The following is a 19,000-nucleotide window of genomic DNA, read 5'->3' as shown; positions in this document are numbered from 1 at the left end:
TCTTAGAAGGCGGAAAACGATTAATCAAATGATTTGGATAACTTGATTACCCAAAAGCGTGAAAGAAAAATCACTGCCTCAAACCTTCGCAGTGATTGTTTTGTTAATTTTGTTGTTTAATAACTCAGAAGCAAGCTTTATCAGATTAATCGATAAATCCATGGGATAATCGGTAGAATAATCAATTCTAAAAATGTTTGATGGCTGACACTCCATTGGATTGTAATTGTCATAAATCTAATTGCATCGTAAATGGAGTGAGTCATTGTTTTGAATGGGTTTTTTTTCTTTTTTTTTTTTTTTTTGTCAGTAGGTTGTGTTTGTGCTTATTGCTTCCATCACTCTTGGTTTTTCTCAGCTTACAGGTATGAGGAGAAGCCATCAAGGGAGTGATAATGTTGCGATGATGTCGGATGTCACACCTGTGACCAATCACGTTGATATGACATCCATATCCAAAAGCCTGCAGGGCAAAGTGAAACGGAAAAATAATGTTAGTATATTGTTCTGGCCACAAAATAAGAGACAAGCCTAAGGTTTCAAAACAGCATTGGGATTGTATCATTTATTCATGCCCCCTCATGTTATCTTTTCATTTTCTTTTCAGATTAATATTTCACTCATCCGTGTTCCATATTCATGCCAATCACTGGAGCATAATGCGAAGGGAATTATTCTAAAGCACATTAGGAAAGGACTCCATTTGGAATTTGATGTATTACCCACAGTAAAGTTCACCTTCTTAATTGCTTCTTTCAGCGCTTTTTCCACGTGGTGTGCCGCTCGTTAGTTTTTTTTTTTTGTAAGTTATGATCACATGTTGAGTAGCTCTGGACTGTAAAGCAGGGCATGATTAAGAGTGCTGACCTTAAGAGGCCCAACCGGCCTCCATTTTGGCTCCCTAGAATCAAAATGGTGACCACAGTCATTGTGTGAATTGCTCTCACAATGTCCTTTAGTAGAAGATTAGCTAAAGTATAAGTACTGATTCAACTGCTTTATTGAAGTAAAAATAAAATGTACTGACTTTTTGAAAAGTGTCCGCACGCACGCGACCCTTGTGAGGATAAGCGGATTGATTGGATAATGGATGGATGGATGGATGGAAAAGTAAAGCTTACTGTCAATTCTATGCAATACCTGTTTTGAAAAGTTGGCCCAGCAACAACAAAAATTCCCCACACAAAAAAATACTTACCCGCTTATTAACATTCATACTGCTCGTGTTTATAGTATTTGTACTTCGTTACTTCCCACCACTCCCTCCTATGAACCAGGTGTACCTAATAAAATGACTGACGTGAATGTCTCATGTGACTTGGCTTCTTCACGCACCATGTGGGAATTTCATTAAAGCAGAGTGGATGTAGTTTATTATGCATTCGCATTAGCTGTGCAAAAATACTCTGAAATGCAGTCGTATTTCACGCGTCCTGTAACACGCTAGTCTGTGGTCACGCTAGTGATTGCCGACTGCAGATTTACATACCGATAGTGACATGTTAAGTAAAAAAGTTATTTATTTTTGTATTTTTTTAAAATTTAGTTCATATGTCAGTGTTCTGGGATTGATACCTGAAGGCCAGCATTGCAGTGTCCCGCTTAAATGATTCACCATTATGCTATGTGCTGTTACTACTACTATTAAATTCAAATTTATATTTTAAACTCTATCTTTCATCTGAATGAACAAGTGAAAAGGAGTCATTCTTGGAGAGGAGATTTAGACACGCTGCCTTGCTAATCGGTCATTAGCGGCGACGTGGATGCTAATGTAGACGAAGAGGGTGGGTCTATGGAGCAGATGGACGAGCGCGTGAACAGATGGACCCTACGACACAAGTTACGGTAGATATTTCGGTGTTTTAGAAAACAGCATTGGACTCGTTTTTGTCCTTCGCGTGTTTGACCTAATGTAGCGTGTCGACTGTTCCCTACAACAATTTCCTTCCTTCCCTCGACTATCGGGTGCATTAAGAACAGTCACTCACTTGAGTGCCTGACGACTATAATCAGATTTCACCTCCACACTCCCTGGGTAGAAATGTGACAAGTGAAGGGGAATATCTTTAATGGGTTTGCTACGCACCCCCTAACACTCCGTGCCCTGTGGTGACTCCCTGTGTTAGTGTCATCGCGTTATCCAATGTCAATGACACGATGCGGACGTTGTCATAAATCATTCCCCGCTGCATCATAAATCACAGGTTGTGATGTCGCCACGCAGCACGACGGATGTACAGTAAAATAGTCAGCAACAGGAAATTAAAAATCATAGTGCTGATTAGGGCTGGGCTATTACGGAAAAAATAATCATCAGAATGATTTTGATTAATATTGCAATGTCAATTAATAAACACGATTATTCATTGTCAACACGTAGTATATTTTGATAAAGCGTAGAAGAAGACAGTTGCAATTGAGCTTTAGTAATATCTCGATTTCACCAAGTAGAAAAATGGGTGCCTGGAATATTCCATTGACTGCTAGCATTAGCACTGCTGATATTTCTAAAATGAAGTGCCGGTATGTCTCGCATGTTAGGATACATTGTGTGTAATTCTTTTTGTTGTGTCTTTCGTTTTACAGTCAACTTCAACTGGGGTGTCATTAATCATCTTAAACCAGACTCGGGGAGGACAGAATAACATTGATTGCACACATGTTGCACAAGACAATGCGTGGTGCCTTCAGGGTGCTTTCACAACACAGGAACTTGCAAATATACTCCACGCCGTTCGGCACATTAATCGTTTTCATTAAATTATAATGTTTTTGTGACCATGAGAAGTCCAGGTCACGATTCAATTTGGATGAACTGCCCACACTAAAAAGTGGAAATCAACCCAAACATATTTTTTTCAAAAGTATGTTCCCAGCAGGCCCACTAGTTGAAACATGGCATTCTGATTAATATTGCGTTTGTGGAATATGATTTAAGCAGCAAAATCCACCCCTTTTTAACCATCACAGGGGACGGCCATTTTGTCACATGTGTCGACTTAGAATGACATCACAACTACCCAGGGCTCAGGTAACGACCAATCACAGCTTGCCTGTTTTCGAAAGCTGAGCCGTGATTGGTTGTTACCTGAGACCTTAGCAGCTGTGATGTCATTTTAAATCGACAGAAGTGACAAAATGGCCGCCCCCAGAGATGGCTAAAAATGGGTGGATTAATTCTTATTTCACAAACGCAATATTTATCAGCATGCCTTGATTCAACCAGAGGGCTTGCATGGAACATATTCTTGAAAAAAATATGTTCTGGTTGACTTCCGCTTTAATGCTGACAGTAATCATTGCAAATGCTTGTAATGATCAACATTTGGACTGACCAGTGACCACACATGACATTGAGCTAACCAGTTAGCCTCACATTCTTTTCACTGTCATATAACTCACTTGATTTTTTATTTTTTTTTCCCCGTCCCTAATTGTGAACCCTCCTTCATCCGCCCTCACATAAATCTCCCCCCTCCCGCCATTCTTTTGCGCCATCGCGGCAGCATCGGCTTGTAAAATAAATAAATAAATAAATAAAAACATCATCACAGAGCGCCGTGATGAACTGCTTCCATAAAAAGCGGCCGTTGCTTTGGAAAGTGACAGGAGCTGCTATGTACTCAGTTCAGGAGAAGTCGACCCCACAGCGTCCGTGTGATTATGGAGATGGAGGCCGACTGGATTCAGCATAGCGTGGCACAAAATGTACTGATACCAATTTACACTTATTTGTTACAGTAATGTTTGTCAAACACAGTTTAATCTGTCCGTCCTTCCATCCTTTCTTCTTTCCTTCATTTATGTGTCCTTTCTTGCTTCCTTCTTCTATTCCTTTTTCCTTTCCTCTTCCTTCTCTCATCCTTTGCTTTTCATGCCATCCTTGCTGTGTGAAGGCTGAAGGCCTTATTTTGTGTTGAATAATTTAACAACTGTATAAAGTTGTTTATGTGAAATGCATTCATGGCTGTGTAGATACTTTATGATCCTTATGATTTGAGTGCTTTGCCACCATCTTGTGGCTCCTATATGCAATGACAAATTCCTTTTGGGGAGTTGTCAATCATTCACACATTTTTGCTATTCCCAGCGGAGCTCGGACCATTTCGGGAAATAGCTATAGGGACTGTATGCTGCGTGCGTGTGTATTATTTATGCATAATGTTTGTGCTAAAAGTGTTTTTCTCCATTCATTACTTCTGTAAATCTCGTACTGCAGTCTCTTCTCATAACAGCTTATTGATTGGGCAAACAATAATACGGCGCCTCTTAAGAACTCCCTCCTTTTATCCCCTTTCAATTTTCTCGTTACACCGGGCTGGAAAAAGCAAATCAGAAATGGAATGTGGATGATCATTAAATGTGGATATTTGCATAATTGTTCTTTTCCATATAGTGTGGCGACAAGTGGAATTTGAGTATTCAAATTAGATTGAATTTCATATTAGATTCTGCTTTTCATGTTAACAAATTACATTACTGGCTAAGTGTTGCCTTGTTGGTATATAGTGGAGAAATTGCATAGAGTAACTTGGAAGCCTTTGTACATTATAATCCACACTTCTGGGTATAAAATAATCATGTACTATTGTTATCAGTAACTGTGAACAAGTGCATGTTTGTGATCATCAGGTCAAATTACAAGTATGGCAGCAATTGTCTCAAAACGCAAAATCAACTTTCTTTTTTTTTTTCTTCATTAAGCTTTTAGCCATGTTAAAACTCTTATTCCCCACCCAAAACACCTCCGAAGTGGTGCTTTCCTCCATTCACCCATCACTGAGCATTCCTGCTCATTCCTGCTCTCTAAGCACCAGCTCCGCCCAATCCAAGAAAATGATTGGGTCCTTGATCTTGTACAGTATGTGTAAGATTGAGTGATTCAGCCCTGTACTGCCCCCGCGGACGAAACACATGCCCACTTCCTCCGAGCAGCCAGTGGCACACCTGACAAACTTATCCGGGAAAGAGGCGCTATGAGCGGTCACTTCAGCCGAAGCACCGGCCTCCCCGGCTGGAGCTCCGCTGCTCTGAAATTTTACTAAGTCCACCTTATATGCACTCGGATGTCCGATGAAGCCGAGATGTCCACTTCATTCCACACATCTTCTCTATGTAATTTATCCTTTTTACTTTTTTGCTTTATTTTTTTCCTCCTTCTCTTTATTCTTTTTTCATTCTTGATTTTCTTCTTTTGAATTTTTTCCATTTTCCTTGTACTTGTTACTTTTTCTTTTCCCCTTTTTTTGACTTTTTCCAGTTTAATTATCTCTTTTTTCTTTTCCTTTTTTTTCACTTTTCTCCTCTCGTACGGTGGTGGTAAATGAATCATGTTGGCAGGTGATTTCACAAGCAATCAAATGTTCACCTTTATTTCTTACGTTTAATGTTTGTTTGGGTTTTTTTGTCCTTCTTAAGAAGACAGCATGTCATTTTCTTTCAATGGTGCAACAACACAATTCATACATGAGCCTTTTTTGCTCTTCCTTGCTTCCCCGACAAAGCAGCACTATTGTGTCAGATGTCTGGACAGGCCAGAGAGCTCAATATGGGCTCCTCTTATTTTTTGACATCTCCACTTGAGGCAAGAGATGATGAGTAGCGAGAAGCGACGGGTGAAGATTTTCAATGGTGGACGCCACAGTTTTTCTTTACTGTCTTTTGTCATCAAGTCACCCTGTGGGATGACCATTCTTTTCTCCCAGAGCCTCGTTGACTTCGGCCTTGACCTGCACGCCAAACATCGGCAAGCTTGACAAATGCAACGGCGGCTGCTGTTGTTCAAGCTCTAATCCATTCGGAGCCGTTAAGATGTGGAAAAAACACTCCTGGTAGCAAAATGTGCTGAATGCAAAATACGATTAGTTATCATTCAATGCAAATAGCGCGTATGTGTCAACGAGTAACTCAATTTTGAACTGTCATTGATGACTTTAATGTTGATTAAAAACGATCTGTCTTGTTATAGTTGACACAATCAATGGAATTTCAAGTCAGGCGTTGGAACTGGTGTCAGGGAGCTTGAGTTCTTTGATCCTCTTTTTGGAAAAAATCAAATACCTCCAAACTGCAACATGTCGGAGATGATAATGATATCACACTCATCCTGAGGGAGCTGCACGTATTTAGCGTCAAATTAGCATGTTATGATTCGGGCCAATTTTTGTCAGGGGTGGTTTGTGTCTCTCTATTCGACTTGTATCTGTGTTACAATGATGCTGCCTCACAAAAACGTATAGAGACAGACAGATTGATTGATTGATTGATTGGTTTTTCTGCAAAGAACAGAATTTGTGATGCTAGTTGGCTATTAGCTTCACTCACATCAGTGCCCATGTGACGCATAGCCGAGTATCTTCACAGTAAAATATGCAAATATAATCTTTTTGTCTCAGAACTAATTAAAATGAGTTTCTTGATTATCTCTGTTCTCCTCAAAGCAGATGGGTCTTCGTTAGCCTAATGAGGTGGGTGGGGCTGGCTGGCACAACCTCTGACAGCACAATAAAACACTGCAGTGACACGTAAACAGCTCTTTCTACAATGCGTTCAAGTGTGTGAATTTGCATGTGTTCTGGGAGCCCCACTTGACTCTTTTGATTATTGTGATGCTACTGTTGCCAACAGGTGTGTGTTGGGGGGAGGCAGTAATGGCAGCTTACTATTTATGTAATTAAAATGCGTCAATTTCTATATTCGCTTTCATAAACATCTCACCTCAAAATAGATGAAAAAAGTTAACAGGAGGCAACACTAGTTAGCCGAAGCTAACTTAACTGTAGCCACGTTTCCAGCAAACGCCTCACTTGAATAGAGCCTCCCTTTTTAACCTCAGGCCAAAAAAAATCAGGTAGCTTTAAAAAAAAACTTTATGAAATGCTGAAAGCCAAACAAATAAAGAAAATAAACGTTACTCTATTTACCATGCGACATCCTCTTGAACGATTCAAAGCTTCATCTCAAATAGATGCCTCCTTTTTTCCCCACAGGTGAAAAAAAAGATAGCTGGAGATACCATTAAGTAGGTGTAATTACCTTTACTCAGTAGTAAGTAGTAATTAATTGAGGCAAAAGTTACTGTATATCATCAGGTTTTAGAGGGGAAAAAATGCCTCACCTCAATCAGACCTCCGGAGGCGCCTGAGCTATGTTGATTGCATGACATCATAGCACCAACCTGAATGGTGTGTACAAAGAAAAACGCAACCATTACATGCCTCAGTTCACTCTGACACAAACATTGGGTCAAATCAAGTAAACCCAAGGTTACTCTGCAATTGAGTACATCCACAATCTGACTGACCACTGCCTGTCTTTTCTCGCAGGTGTTCACTCGCTACGGCAAGTGTTACATGTTCAACGCGGCCGAGGAGGGCAAGTCCCTGCGCACCACCATGAAAGGCGGCACGGGGAACGGGCTGGAGATCATGTTGGACATCCAGCAAGACGAATACCTGCCAGTGTGGGGCGACACAGGTGGGCCTCGCCTTAGTACTTAGGACTACAACCTACAGAGACCAAGCAGTTTTTTTTTTGTTTTTTTCTTTCGGCGATAAGAAAGCCGCTTCTCTGCTTGTGAGCCTCGGGGTCCTGGGATGTTTTTTCATTCACGCGATTTCAAGTCATCTATAATGAACGCAGTGGTGACTCACGGTTCTCTGGAAGGGAACACGTCGGGACTCACTGACTCATTACACACATATGAAAGTATTTTGTGTGTGTTACATTGTATTCATAAAAGCTCTTTTTCCATTTCTACAACACCAAAAATATTTTAACTTATTATTACTTACTTACTTTATTGCATCCTGTGCAAAAGATCAAAAGACAAAATGGTGAATAAGCACTAAAAAAAAAAACAATGTTGGAATTTATAACCCCAGTACAACAACTAAAATGCACACCTGGTCACAATAAAATGAAGATTTTACTGCTTCCTGATGTCAAATGTTGAAAGGGCGGGTAGATGAGCAACCCCCTCACAAAACAATTAGAATGTTGGCATTTATAACCCCAGTCAAACAACTCAAATGCACAATTTGACATCAAATGATCAAAGGACAGATAGATTAAATGAACCCCTCATAGAGCAGGAAAGAATATTGGAATTTACAATTTCAATAAAATAAAAGTACACGCCTGGTAGCAGTAAAATGATTTTACTGCATCCCAGTGTACAAAGCTCAAGGGACAGAATGATAAATAAATCAATGCAGAATGGTACATCAGACTGGATAACCGCAATAAACAAACAGATAGATGAAAAATATAAAATATATGTATATATAGTTGGAATTTATAGACATAATGAAACTAACATGAAATATAAATCCCGAGCTGGAAAACAAAATAATGTATGTCTGGATTATATCACCTCCTGGTGTCAAAAGCCCAAATGACTCATTCATTGATTATTAATAACTTGTCATAAAATGAAAATTATTTCATAAAGGTATCAAGGTACAGTAAAACAAAATATTTTTTGATTAAAAACATGATTAATTAATAGCCCTAAATACATTTCTGATTTCATTTTATCACCTCAGTAAGACATTCATGTAAACAATTAAAGAACATAAATGACATATATTACCCTTTACTTAACTTTTCATTCAATACAAAATCATGCTTATCTTGATTTTTATTTGCTCCTTTTGGAAGAAAAAAACCCGTCATAATGCACTTAAAATGTCAGATGGGAATTTATAACATCAATAAAACAGTAAAGGTGCACACATGGAAGAAATAAAATCATATACATTACACGCTTTATTGCCTTTACCTACATTTTGAACTGGCTTCATAGACAAATGGAATTGCACGTCTGAAAACAATATCATGTACATCAGAATTGTATTACCTCCTGGTATTAGAAGATCACAAGACAGAATGATTAATGACCCCTCATAACACACAAAATGTGTCACATTGGAATTTATAACAGCAATAAAACACTAAGAACGCACACATGTAATCAATAAAGTACCTTTGATCTGACATCCAAGACATAATAAGCCTTCCGAACACAAATTGGAATGAACATCTGGATTTATTGCACCCAAACTGTGGTTTGTGCTCTCTCCTACTGGTCTTTTCTTCACTTGTCATGATTGAGCCTGCATCTGCATCACAAGCAGCAATTTGGCAGATAGTTCACAAATCCCCTTCAAAAAAGGCTTCGGCTATGTAATGACACTTCCAGTTGAACTTTACTATCAAACTAAACATAAAACAAAGCAAATTTAATTGTGTTCTGCATTTTGAACAACCACACAGCTTAGCCATACTTTAGCTAATTGCTAGCACACAATGCAAAACATCATCAACGGATTAATGAAGAGTGTCAGCGATTGCGGTGTTGTAACTCATTAAGTGATGGATATTTACACTTGTAGACCGATAATTTGATCATAATTTGCGCATATTTTCTTTATCTTCTGCGAACAATAACTCAAATTACAGCAATTTACTTAGTACATACAGTACTTGCGAAAGTGTTCGCACACATCCGAAGGTGTCGCAATGAGGTAATCATGATTCGTGTGATCAACATTTTATTGATAATATTAATAATTTTGCTAGCTCGTCCAGTGCTGGGCCTGAGTACGGTAGTCATATTGACTTTCTACTTCATCATGTCACCCATTTCAAAAGATGTTTAATTAATTACGGAAGGAAAATGAAGGAGTCACTGGAGTTTCCAGTTGCCTGGAAACTAGAAGTTATTTAAAGGATGTGCTGCCTGTTGTTGTGCATTCAAAAGCTATTCCAACTTCTCAACAGCCTGCAATATAATCGGAATGTTCTTAGAGGAGAACAGACAATACGCCTTCCTTGAAACTCTAATTTGAAAGCCTAACCAAGATGTAAAACGCTTCTTTTGAAACTCTAACACTGACTTGAACTTTAACTCTGGGTCGAGCCTCTCATTTGGAAGCCTAACTCTTGTTTTAAATGTTGCCTGACCCCGATGTAAAACCCTACTTAGTAATCCTCACCCTAGATTGAATGTATAACTTAGAACCCTAACACTGACTGGAAACCCACATTTGAAACCATAACGCTGTCTTAAAACCTTAAACTGAACACTTACAGGGTTTGTTTGGAAAAACTCATTTGAAATCCTAGCCCAGACCTGCAATCAGTTGAAGCTCTGACTCTGAAACCCTAACTTGACACCTTAACGCAGGCATGAAACCATAACCCGGACTACTTACCTAAAACCTAACTCAAAACTTTAAACTTTGGAGCCTTAATTTGAAATCATAACCCTTGTTTGAAACCTTAATCTGATCTTGAAATCCCGGCCCTCTCTTGAAACCCTAATTTCAGGGTTTGAGTTATAGTTAGGGTTAGTGTTGGGGTTGTTTCAAACTCAAGTTCTAACCCTAACCCAGGCTTGGAACCTTAGTTCAAAACCTGACCCTTTTTTGGAACCCTTAACATCACACCATCCTGAATGTACTGAATAACAATGATAAGGTACACTTTTAGCTATGAGGAAAGCAAATGAGTTGCTTCGTGTCTTATTGGTCGTCATGGCAACCATTCGTATCTTTTAAAGGTTTCCAGGCAAGACCTCAAACTGTTCATTTCCTGCTGATGACAGCCGATTACTTCACAGAAAATCATTTTCTGTGGCATTTCCCTGCATTAAATGCCATAAAATAATTAAAACGTGCCACGCGGCCTTCACAAACTCCAGCAATCGGAGAGTGGATCAAAGTTTGTAATCACAGATGATAAAAGACATTTCCCGGGAAAGCAATTTACTCCATGCTCGCCCTCTTCTATTTTTAGTCTTCTTGTCAAGCTCCAAGCAGCGATTGAAATAATTAATAAGCAAACAAGTGTGTGCTGTGTTGCATTGTTAATGACTTCCTCTCCTTTTTCTTCATTTGTATGGCTTTGAGGTCCACGGCGGAGAATCGTTAATTGTCCCGTGCACCCCAAAGCAACAGGTGGCGCTGTAACAGCCCAGCAATTACTTTATAAGCCATGAGTAGCCATTTAGAAGGCAGAAGAAACATCACAGTATTTCAAACCAAATCAGATTCATCGATAAATCCCCAAAATAATGGACGGATGAATCAATTACTTTATTTAGTTTATTCGTTGCAGCCTTACTTTGAAGCAAGACCAAGTGGGATTTTCCCCATTTTCCATCTGTTTTAAGGCAGCATAAACACATTCTGTCGTATCACCGCGGGCACGTCTAGTCGTCCTTTCCTTGTTGTTTCCGGACTTTTACGAGCGCGGCTTTCTAGCTGAGCTTTTCCTTGCGAGTCTTTTTGCATGCAAGGACTCACTATCGCGTTATCATCAGGGGCCAAAGCTAATTTGCATGTGTGGGCGTTAATGTGCCAAGAAGGCAAAAGGCCATAAACACGAACACAAACAAGGTTAGTTTTAAAATGATGAAAACACTTGATGAATGACTAAGGTCCTTCATTTACGCGCACACGTTCCTTTTTTCGTCTATTCACAGCCGCAGCAAATGCAGCAAAATGAATGTCAAGAACTCTCATTTTGAAGGTTGTCATGACTCAAGTACTTCACTGTCAACTCGAACTGTACCTGTGTGTTATTTATGAGTTAGTTAGCTTTTAAACTGTCTTCCATTTTTTATCTGTGTCCTAATCGAACCCCACGTTGAAAGTCTTGCTTTAAAACTCTGCTTTGAAACCTGAGCCTTTGTTTGAACCCTAAACCCCAACTCAAATTCCTAGTTTGAAACGCTAACCCTTGATTGAAACACTAAGCCTGACTTAAAACCTAAAAGAACATTAAAATAAAAATATTAAAATATTTCTTTTCATGTCTCAAATTTATACTTTGTAAATTATAACCTCGTCAATTCATGTTGCATAATTTAAACGGGTTATTATTGACCTTTCAACTCTGGGATTATTTCCTTCTCTTGGTGAGAATTTTTTTTTTTTTTTTTTTTTACGATATCAACATGCAAAAACATTACGTTTAACATATGATTTCACCTCATCATTTACCAGCGCCATGGTTTACCTCATCATTTTAAAATGACACGGGGATTGATTGCCTTAAACAGAGCAAGACGTGTGTTGATTTTGAAGGATGTGAATCACAGTATCCGAAACACTTGACTTGGGTCAGGTCAAGAGTCGAATTGATTTTGTTGCAATCTCGACTGGTCCGAGGTGCTTCACTACTTCAACGATTGAATGTCACCTTATCACCTACTTGAGACTTTATGGGATCGTTAATTAGTTTTATCGTTGTTCGGACAAGAGCATTGTTGGCGTTCAGGGATGTTTTAGACACTACCTGCGCAAGGTACCTCAGGAACAAAGATTGTTACCTTGTTGCCGATCTTGAGATTTTATGCGATTATTAGTATTATTATCCGTATTACACACTCAGTATTAATTTGAATGAGCATTTCTGGCATTTCCAGTCGTTCCAGTGGTGATTTGAGATCACTGTTTTGAGTTGCAAATGTGGTCAAGGGAAGAATTTAACCTTCAAGACACCACACTGTGTATTCATTTTGATGCATTTTTTTTTCTTTTTAATTAAATGATCTTGAGACCTTATGGAAATGTTTTTTTGTTTTGTTTGTTTTTTTGTCTTTGGCAGCTCAAGAACCCTACAGAAGGGCATCAGATACATGCAGTACCTTCTTTTCTTTTCAGCCATTTCAGAGTGTTTTATTCCCCTCCCCTGCTGGCCGGCAAAAACACAGACGGACGCCGTTTATTGCGTCCGAGCTGTCGCCATGGCCACAGTGGAAGGCTGCTGAGTGTGTGCTGGTAGTTTAATAGGGAGGGAGGGGTTGATTAAATGGTTCCTAGGAACACAAGAGTGCATGTGACACCGTGATGTTATCGATTTCTTCGCAGAGACATTCACTCACTCGCTCTTTTACCGAAATTGTTATTGTGTGTATGTGCGTGAGTGTGTGTGTTTCCAAAGTCTTCCATCAAAGCTCCTTCACAACCTATTTTTCATCAAAGTGGACATTTTTTGTTATAAAAACTTTCCTTTTTCCACTGTGTACCAAAATTGAACCACAATTACAGTACTGTTTGATTTTTTTTTTTTTCATTGTCCATTCCTGAGTGTGTACAAATAGGCTCATAAAGAACCAAGACTCAATGGACCAGCATTTTATCTAAGCTCCACGTTGCTATACAACCAAACAGCTCAAAACAAAACAGATGTGTTTCCCCATCTGTTGTGGTGTTCCTGTGAGAACACTCAAAAACTTTGGTCTGGAACTCAAAGGAGCGCCAGAACTTGGTTGCTTGATGTTTATTCTTTTTTTTCCCCCCAACCCACACTACTTGAAACAAAACTTTAAATATATGGTTTCCCCCAATCTGCTGTCTCAGTTCCTGATTGTGAACAAAAGACATTTGTATTCCTTGCAGAGGACACAGCGTTCGAAGCGGGGGTCCGAGTCCAGATCCACAGCCAGGCCGAGCCCCCCTTTGTGCACGAGCTGGGCTTCGGCGTAGCGCCCGGCTTCCAGACCTTCGTGGCCACGCAGGAACAGAGGGTGAGTTTACATCGATCCCCAGAAAATCAAGAACTCGACCGTTATGAGTTTTTTTTGGGCTCACATCGATATTGGGGGCAAACAAAAGCCGATATATTGGCAAATAACCGATCGATATACACTGCATGTATACTGTTAATGAGCACAAATTGTTACGATAGACAAAATATGATTCAAGGCAAAGAAGCAGAACAATTCTAAGAAAAAAAAAATGTAATAAATAACACTGTATGGACTGTAATCTGTATAATCTCTTTTTCTATGATTGATACCTTAAACTTGACTTTAAAGTCCAATTAGAAACTCTAACTTGTAAGACTAGCCCAGACTTCAAACCCTACTTTGAAAATCTAACCATGGCTTCAAATTCTAATTTGATCCCTTTTCTTGGTTTGAAAGCCTAAGTCAAAATGCTAACCCAGTGTTGAAACCCCACTTTTTAAAAAAATCTTAACCCTTTTTTTGAAAACCCATATTTGGACCCCAAATCCAGGCTTGACACCCTAACCCTGCTTTGGAATCCAAATGATGGCTTGAAACCCTGGGACAGATTTGAAACCCAAACGTGAAGCCCTGACACTGACTTGAAACCCTAACTCGAGACCTTAACCCAACCTGAGAACCATAATTTAAAACGCTAACGTGGACTTGGAAGTCTAAGACAGAATTAAGCCCTGCATTGAAATCCTAACCCTAACTTTAAACCGTAATTTGAAATCATCATCCTGTCTTGAAACCCTAATTTGAAATCCTTTTGAAGCCTTAATTTGATATTCCAGGACTTTGAAAGCCTAATTTGGGCATGAAATCCTGACTTCGGTTTAAAAACACTCTGACCCTAACCCAGGCCCGAAGCCTTAGTTTGAAACATATTACCCTATTTTGAAACTCTTAACATTGGTTGAAACCCTACCTCAGATTCTGCAAAAAGTCCATCATTTTTTCAATAAAACCAAGGTTCCTGAAATATGAATTTGCTACATGAATTTAGCTGCTTCCTAAAATTGGTTGATTAATGTATATTTTTGGTTCATTTATCTAAATAAATAATTGTTGAATTGATTTCATTTTAAGAATAATTGATGTACAATTAGTCAAATAACAATACATATACACAACATACTCTTTTTTTCTTTTAATCTTATCAACAAATGACATGGCCCATCTGTCTCTTAAAATTTCATTTTCAAGTTGGCCCACCCTGGATTTAACAACTCTCTTCCAGTTTGACTGGAGTGTTGACTTTTGGTCGTTTCCTTCCGTGCTTTGTTATAAACTTGATCCCTTCGTCCTTGTCTGAGTGTTGCAATCGTATTCCCTGCTAAAAGACGGGTCCGGTCATATTCAACCTCCAGAATGTTGCGTCAGGAAAAGTGTCTTCCGCCTTTGAAGTTATCAAATTGCCTTACAGGCTGGTGCAAGTAGCTGCTTTTATTTCAGCAAGGCCGGTCGAATTTATGGCACGACAAAAATACAGTCGGCCGTCACAGTGAAAGTCATACAAAAAGTATTAGCTTAGCATCTTGACTAACGAGCCTCCAGGGTGAGTGTCTGCCTACAGGGTGAGTGTCAGCGCACTCAGGCGTCAGCCCACTTTTCTGACTGGCAGGCTGTAGACGAATTTCTCCTCGCTCATTACTGGCATTGAGGCAAGCACACGCACTGAGGGGGAGAGGGGGAAAAAAAAGGCAACTAATTTAGATCCTCATTAATTATTACAAAGCGCAAACGTCATCAAGTTGTCTGCTGGGACCATCCCACTTCTTCTGAAATACTTTCAAGCCTAGTAACCATTACTTGAGTGATACAGAACATTAAATGTGATAGAACATTAGATTTGAAAATTGTACATCGGAGATGTATAGTGCATTAAATTTGATGTAAATATGGTGTTACAATTGCCAATAACATCAGTTGTAAATACAGTACATGAAACTTGTATAGACATTAAATATGATGTGAAAATTGAACATTAGAGTTGTATACTACATTGAATATGGTAGAGTTGTATACCCTAGATCATTACATAAGATATTAAAATGTACATTTATTGAATAAAAAATCATATGTAAATGACTGTGCTATAGGATATTAAATGTGATGTAAATATAGTGCCTTTGATTAGTAATATGGAATATTAGCTGTAAATACTTGGAGTCGTATAGGCCGTTAAATACAATGTAAATCTGATCAGATTATAGTTGTATAGAAGATTAGATGTAAAAATGGTAGGTTAGAGTTGTATTGATCATTAAATAGGATGTGAATATGGTATATCATTTATATAGAGCATTATATGTGTATGATGTAATTATCAAACAGCAATACAAACATGGAACAATAGAACTGTATAGATTATTAAATATGTTGTTAATATTGTACAATACGGTGTGTACTGAATATACCTGTCGTGCCAATATGGTACATAAAATACCTATAGAGCACAAATATGACGATGTATAGACCCTATGTTTGAGTGAGGCACTTGAAGCTACATTGTAAATCCCGCGTCACAGCCCACCGAAAATCGGACTTAAGTCTTTCTATTTCATGGCACAACTCGATAAAAGTGAAGGCACACTTTTATCGAGTTGTGCCTGCACTGTGAAGTTCAAGTGCGTGATGCTAAAACAAAACAGCCCTTCCCAACTATTTGCCGAGTTAACTGCAAAGCCTCCTTTAAGCTCCCCAACACTACCCTCCGCCCCGCCTCAGCACCGGAGTGAAATATTGATGAAGACAACGGCGAGGGGCGCCAGGGCTTTTGCCGCTTATTAGATGGGCCGCGATCGGCTCACATGCCATTACACCGAATTAATCAGATGGCGAATTATCCGCAATTCGCTTTAATTGGGCCCAAGGAGAAGATTAGCTTCGCGGCGGAGGTGATTGGAAAGGTTATGCTTAGATTGCCGAGCAGCACCTTTCACGGAAGCATAAATCGCATCGGGGATGTCAGCATTCATCGCTTGAAGCAGGCAGGGCACGTAAGCTGGCAAACAGCATGGGGGTGCTGCCACATGTCAGAGTCACAGCTTTTTGGGGAATCATTTCATCACAACATTCCTACTGAACTAGAATGCATGTTAAGTCGGAAACCGGAAGTGGTGTGGTTCGCACACAACATTGTGGAGCGACCACGGTGGGTTTAATACTTTTTGGGGTAATAGTGTTAAATAATATTCATATACGTGAAATTGGAAAGCATTAGTGGCGTAGTTCCCCAGGAATGCACACAAGACTGTGGAGCAGCCGCATGACAGAATCACAAGCTTTCTGGGAATAATTTGAAACAATGTTAGCAGTGTATTGTATGTCGGTGAAAGATGGAAACCATAAATGGCGTAGTTCCATGGAATATAAATATGGACGGGCACACGTCAGAGTGACTACTTTTTGGGAATAATATGACCAATTTATGTCAAGCTGTACTGGAAGCTATAAGTAGCGTAACTCCACAGAACTCAAGCTTGGACACACAACACTGTGGAGCGACCATGTGCGAGTGAATGCTTCTTACTGTCTCCACATTAATGTACGTTATAGCTGTTGTCTTCAAGACTGAAAATGGAAGTTGTATGCAATGCACACTTGAAATGTTCTGAGAAGCCGTTTATGTGCTGCTGTTTCTGTTAGCGACAAACGGGCTCGGCAGCAGCTATGTCCTTAATAGTCATATGGAGTAACTAAAAGGTTGAGGATGGCCAAGAAACGTGTTATCACGGCGTCAGGGTTGTCAGCATTCATTTCTTCCACTGGCTGCATTCTTATCGTTCGTCACAGGCTTGCACAGCAATCGGCAACATTCCGCGCACTTGGCTGCTTTTTAAGAGGAATTTTGGAGCGGCTTCCCCCTCGTCTGGACTGATAGCACAGAGCAGACTCGCTTTTAAATCCCAGCCAGCAGCGGCCCACTTTCACCTGGCACAGTCTCGTCTCGCTTCGTCCAGAAAATGGAGTTGCTGCTCCCTCGTGCGCGACGCACCTCCGTGACAACTCGGGCTGTTGTTTGACCCTTACGCTTGTTGTTCTTTAGACTGCATCGCCTTGGAGTGTTGCCCCCTTTTGTCAGACCCGGAGGAATTATTTGGTCGAGTGTCTGTGCAACTGTGATATTGTTTGACTCAGCCAACTACCGGTGCTTAATCTGTAGTCCCAAAAAAAAAAAAAAAAAAAACATTGATTGACAGTGTCAAGCCTCAATATTTTCATTTGCCTTTCATTGGACAGTGCCGTTATACTAACTTTGCAATAGTAAAAGTACCACATATCACATACACTGTTTTAATGAGTATTGGAACGGGCGCAATGTATTTATTTTTTTCCGCCATTGTCGCTGTTAGTATATTCCCAGTTGGCTTATTATCACCTATAGTCCTGTAGAAAAAGCATGTTCGATTTCTAACCCGTTTTGGTTGAATTTCATGTCGTACAACCATCATTTGATTTCCGACTGCACATATCTTACTTGTCTGTTCCTCTCTTGTAGCTCACCTTCCTGCCTCCCCCCTGGGGCGAGTGCGAGTCCAAGACTCTGGAGTCAGGCTTCTTCCAGGTGTACAGCGTGACCGCCTGCCGGATCGACTGTGAGACACGCTACATCGTGGAAAACTGCAACTGCAGAATGGTGCACATGCCCGGTAAGTCCCCACAAAAAATAGAAGCTAACAAAAGTCTACATCTTGACTCAATATGGCGTTTCTGACAGGCGACGCCTCCTACTGCACACCCGAGCAGTACAAAGACTGTGCTGAACCCGCCCTCGGTGAGTCATGATCACGCCATGCCGCCATTTTGGGAACTTGTACTTAACGTGTGTTTAAAGCGGAAAAAACATATTTTTTTCACAAATATTTCAACGTGAACTAGTTGAAACACGGCATTCTGATTAATTTTGCGTTTGTGGAATATAAGTCAAGTAGCAAAATGCACTCGTTTTTAGCCGTCTGTGGGGGCGGCCATTTTTTCTTCTGTCGACTGAAAATGACATCACAACTGCTCACAGCGACCAATCACGGCTGACCTGTTTTCTGAATCTAAGCCGTGATTGGTCGTTATGCGCAGTTGTGATGTTATTTTCAGTCGACAGAAGACAAAATGGCCGCCCACGGAGATGGCTAAAAATTAGTGGATTAACACTTATTCCACAAACGCAATATTTATCAGAATGCCCTGTTTCGACTAGTGGCCTTGCATAGAACATATCCTTGAAAAAAAAAACATTTGCGTTGACTGCCACTCCAAATCAGACATGCGTCAAAACATGGTGACTTACTGAAAGGGAAAAACTGAGACAAATCCTAATAGTCAATTCCTTCCAGTCAATTGTTTTCAAGTCCTTGTACTCTAGTCAATCACATCCTCGCATTCAAGTCCTTACAGCCCACTCGAGTCCTCGTAGCAAAGTCCTTCTTCTCAAGTCAGTCCAACTTATGTTAGTCAACTTGTCTTATGCAAGGT

The 19,000-nt window shown here is 39.9% G+C and overlaps 1 protein-coding gene across 5 annotated transcripts in view; it reads left to right on the top strand.

The window, feature by feature from the left end:
• The window catches only part of asic2 (acid-sensing (proton-gated) ion channel 2), a 132,887-nt gene that overhangs the window by 107,935 nt on the left and 5,952 nt on the right, over window positions 1-19,000 (top strand). For all 5 annotated transcript variants that reach the window (XR_015090115.1, XM_086055527.1, XM_086055525.1 and 2 more), the window contains 4 exons: window positions 7,329-7,479; window positions 13,413-13,540; window positions 18,030-18,180; window positions 18,249-18,305. Coding sequence is in view for 4 of the 5 variants with exons in the window: in XM_086055527.1 (XP_085911653.1) it covers window positions 7,329-7,479; window positions 13,413-13,540; window positions 18,030-18,180; window positions 18,249-18,305 (487 nt within the window). In the remaining variant the exon portion in view is untranslated. The remainder of the gene's footprint in view (window positions 1-7,328; window positions 7,480-13,412; window positions 13,541-18,029; window positions 18,181-18,248; window positions 18,306-19,000) is intronic.

The sequence above is a fragment of the Filicampus tigris genome, chromosome 16 (genome assembly GCF_054856515.1).
Source record: "Filicampus tigris isolate MCC_2025a chromosome 16, RoL_Ftig_1.0, whole genome shotgun sequence".
In the NCBI taxonomy this organism is placed as follows: Eukaryota; Metazoa; Chordata; class Actinopteri; order Syngnathiformes; family Syngnathidae; genus Filicampus; species Filicampus tigris.
This window is presented reverse-complemented; position numbering and strand designations above follow the sequence as displayed.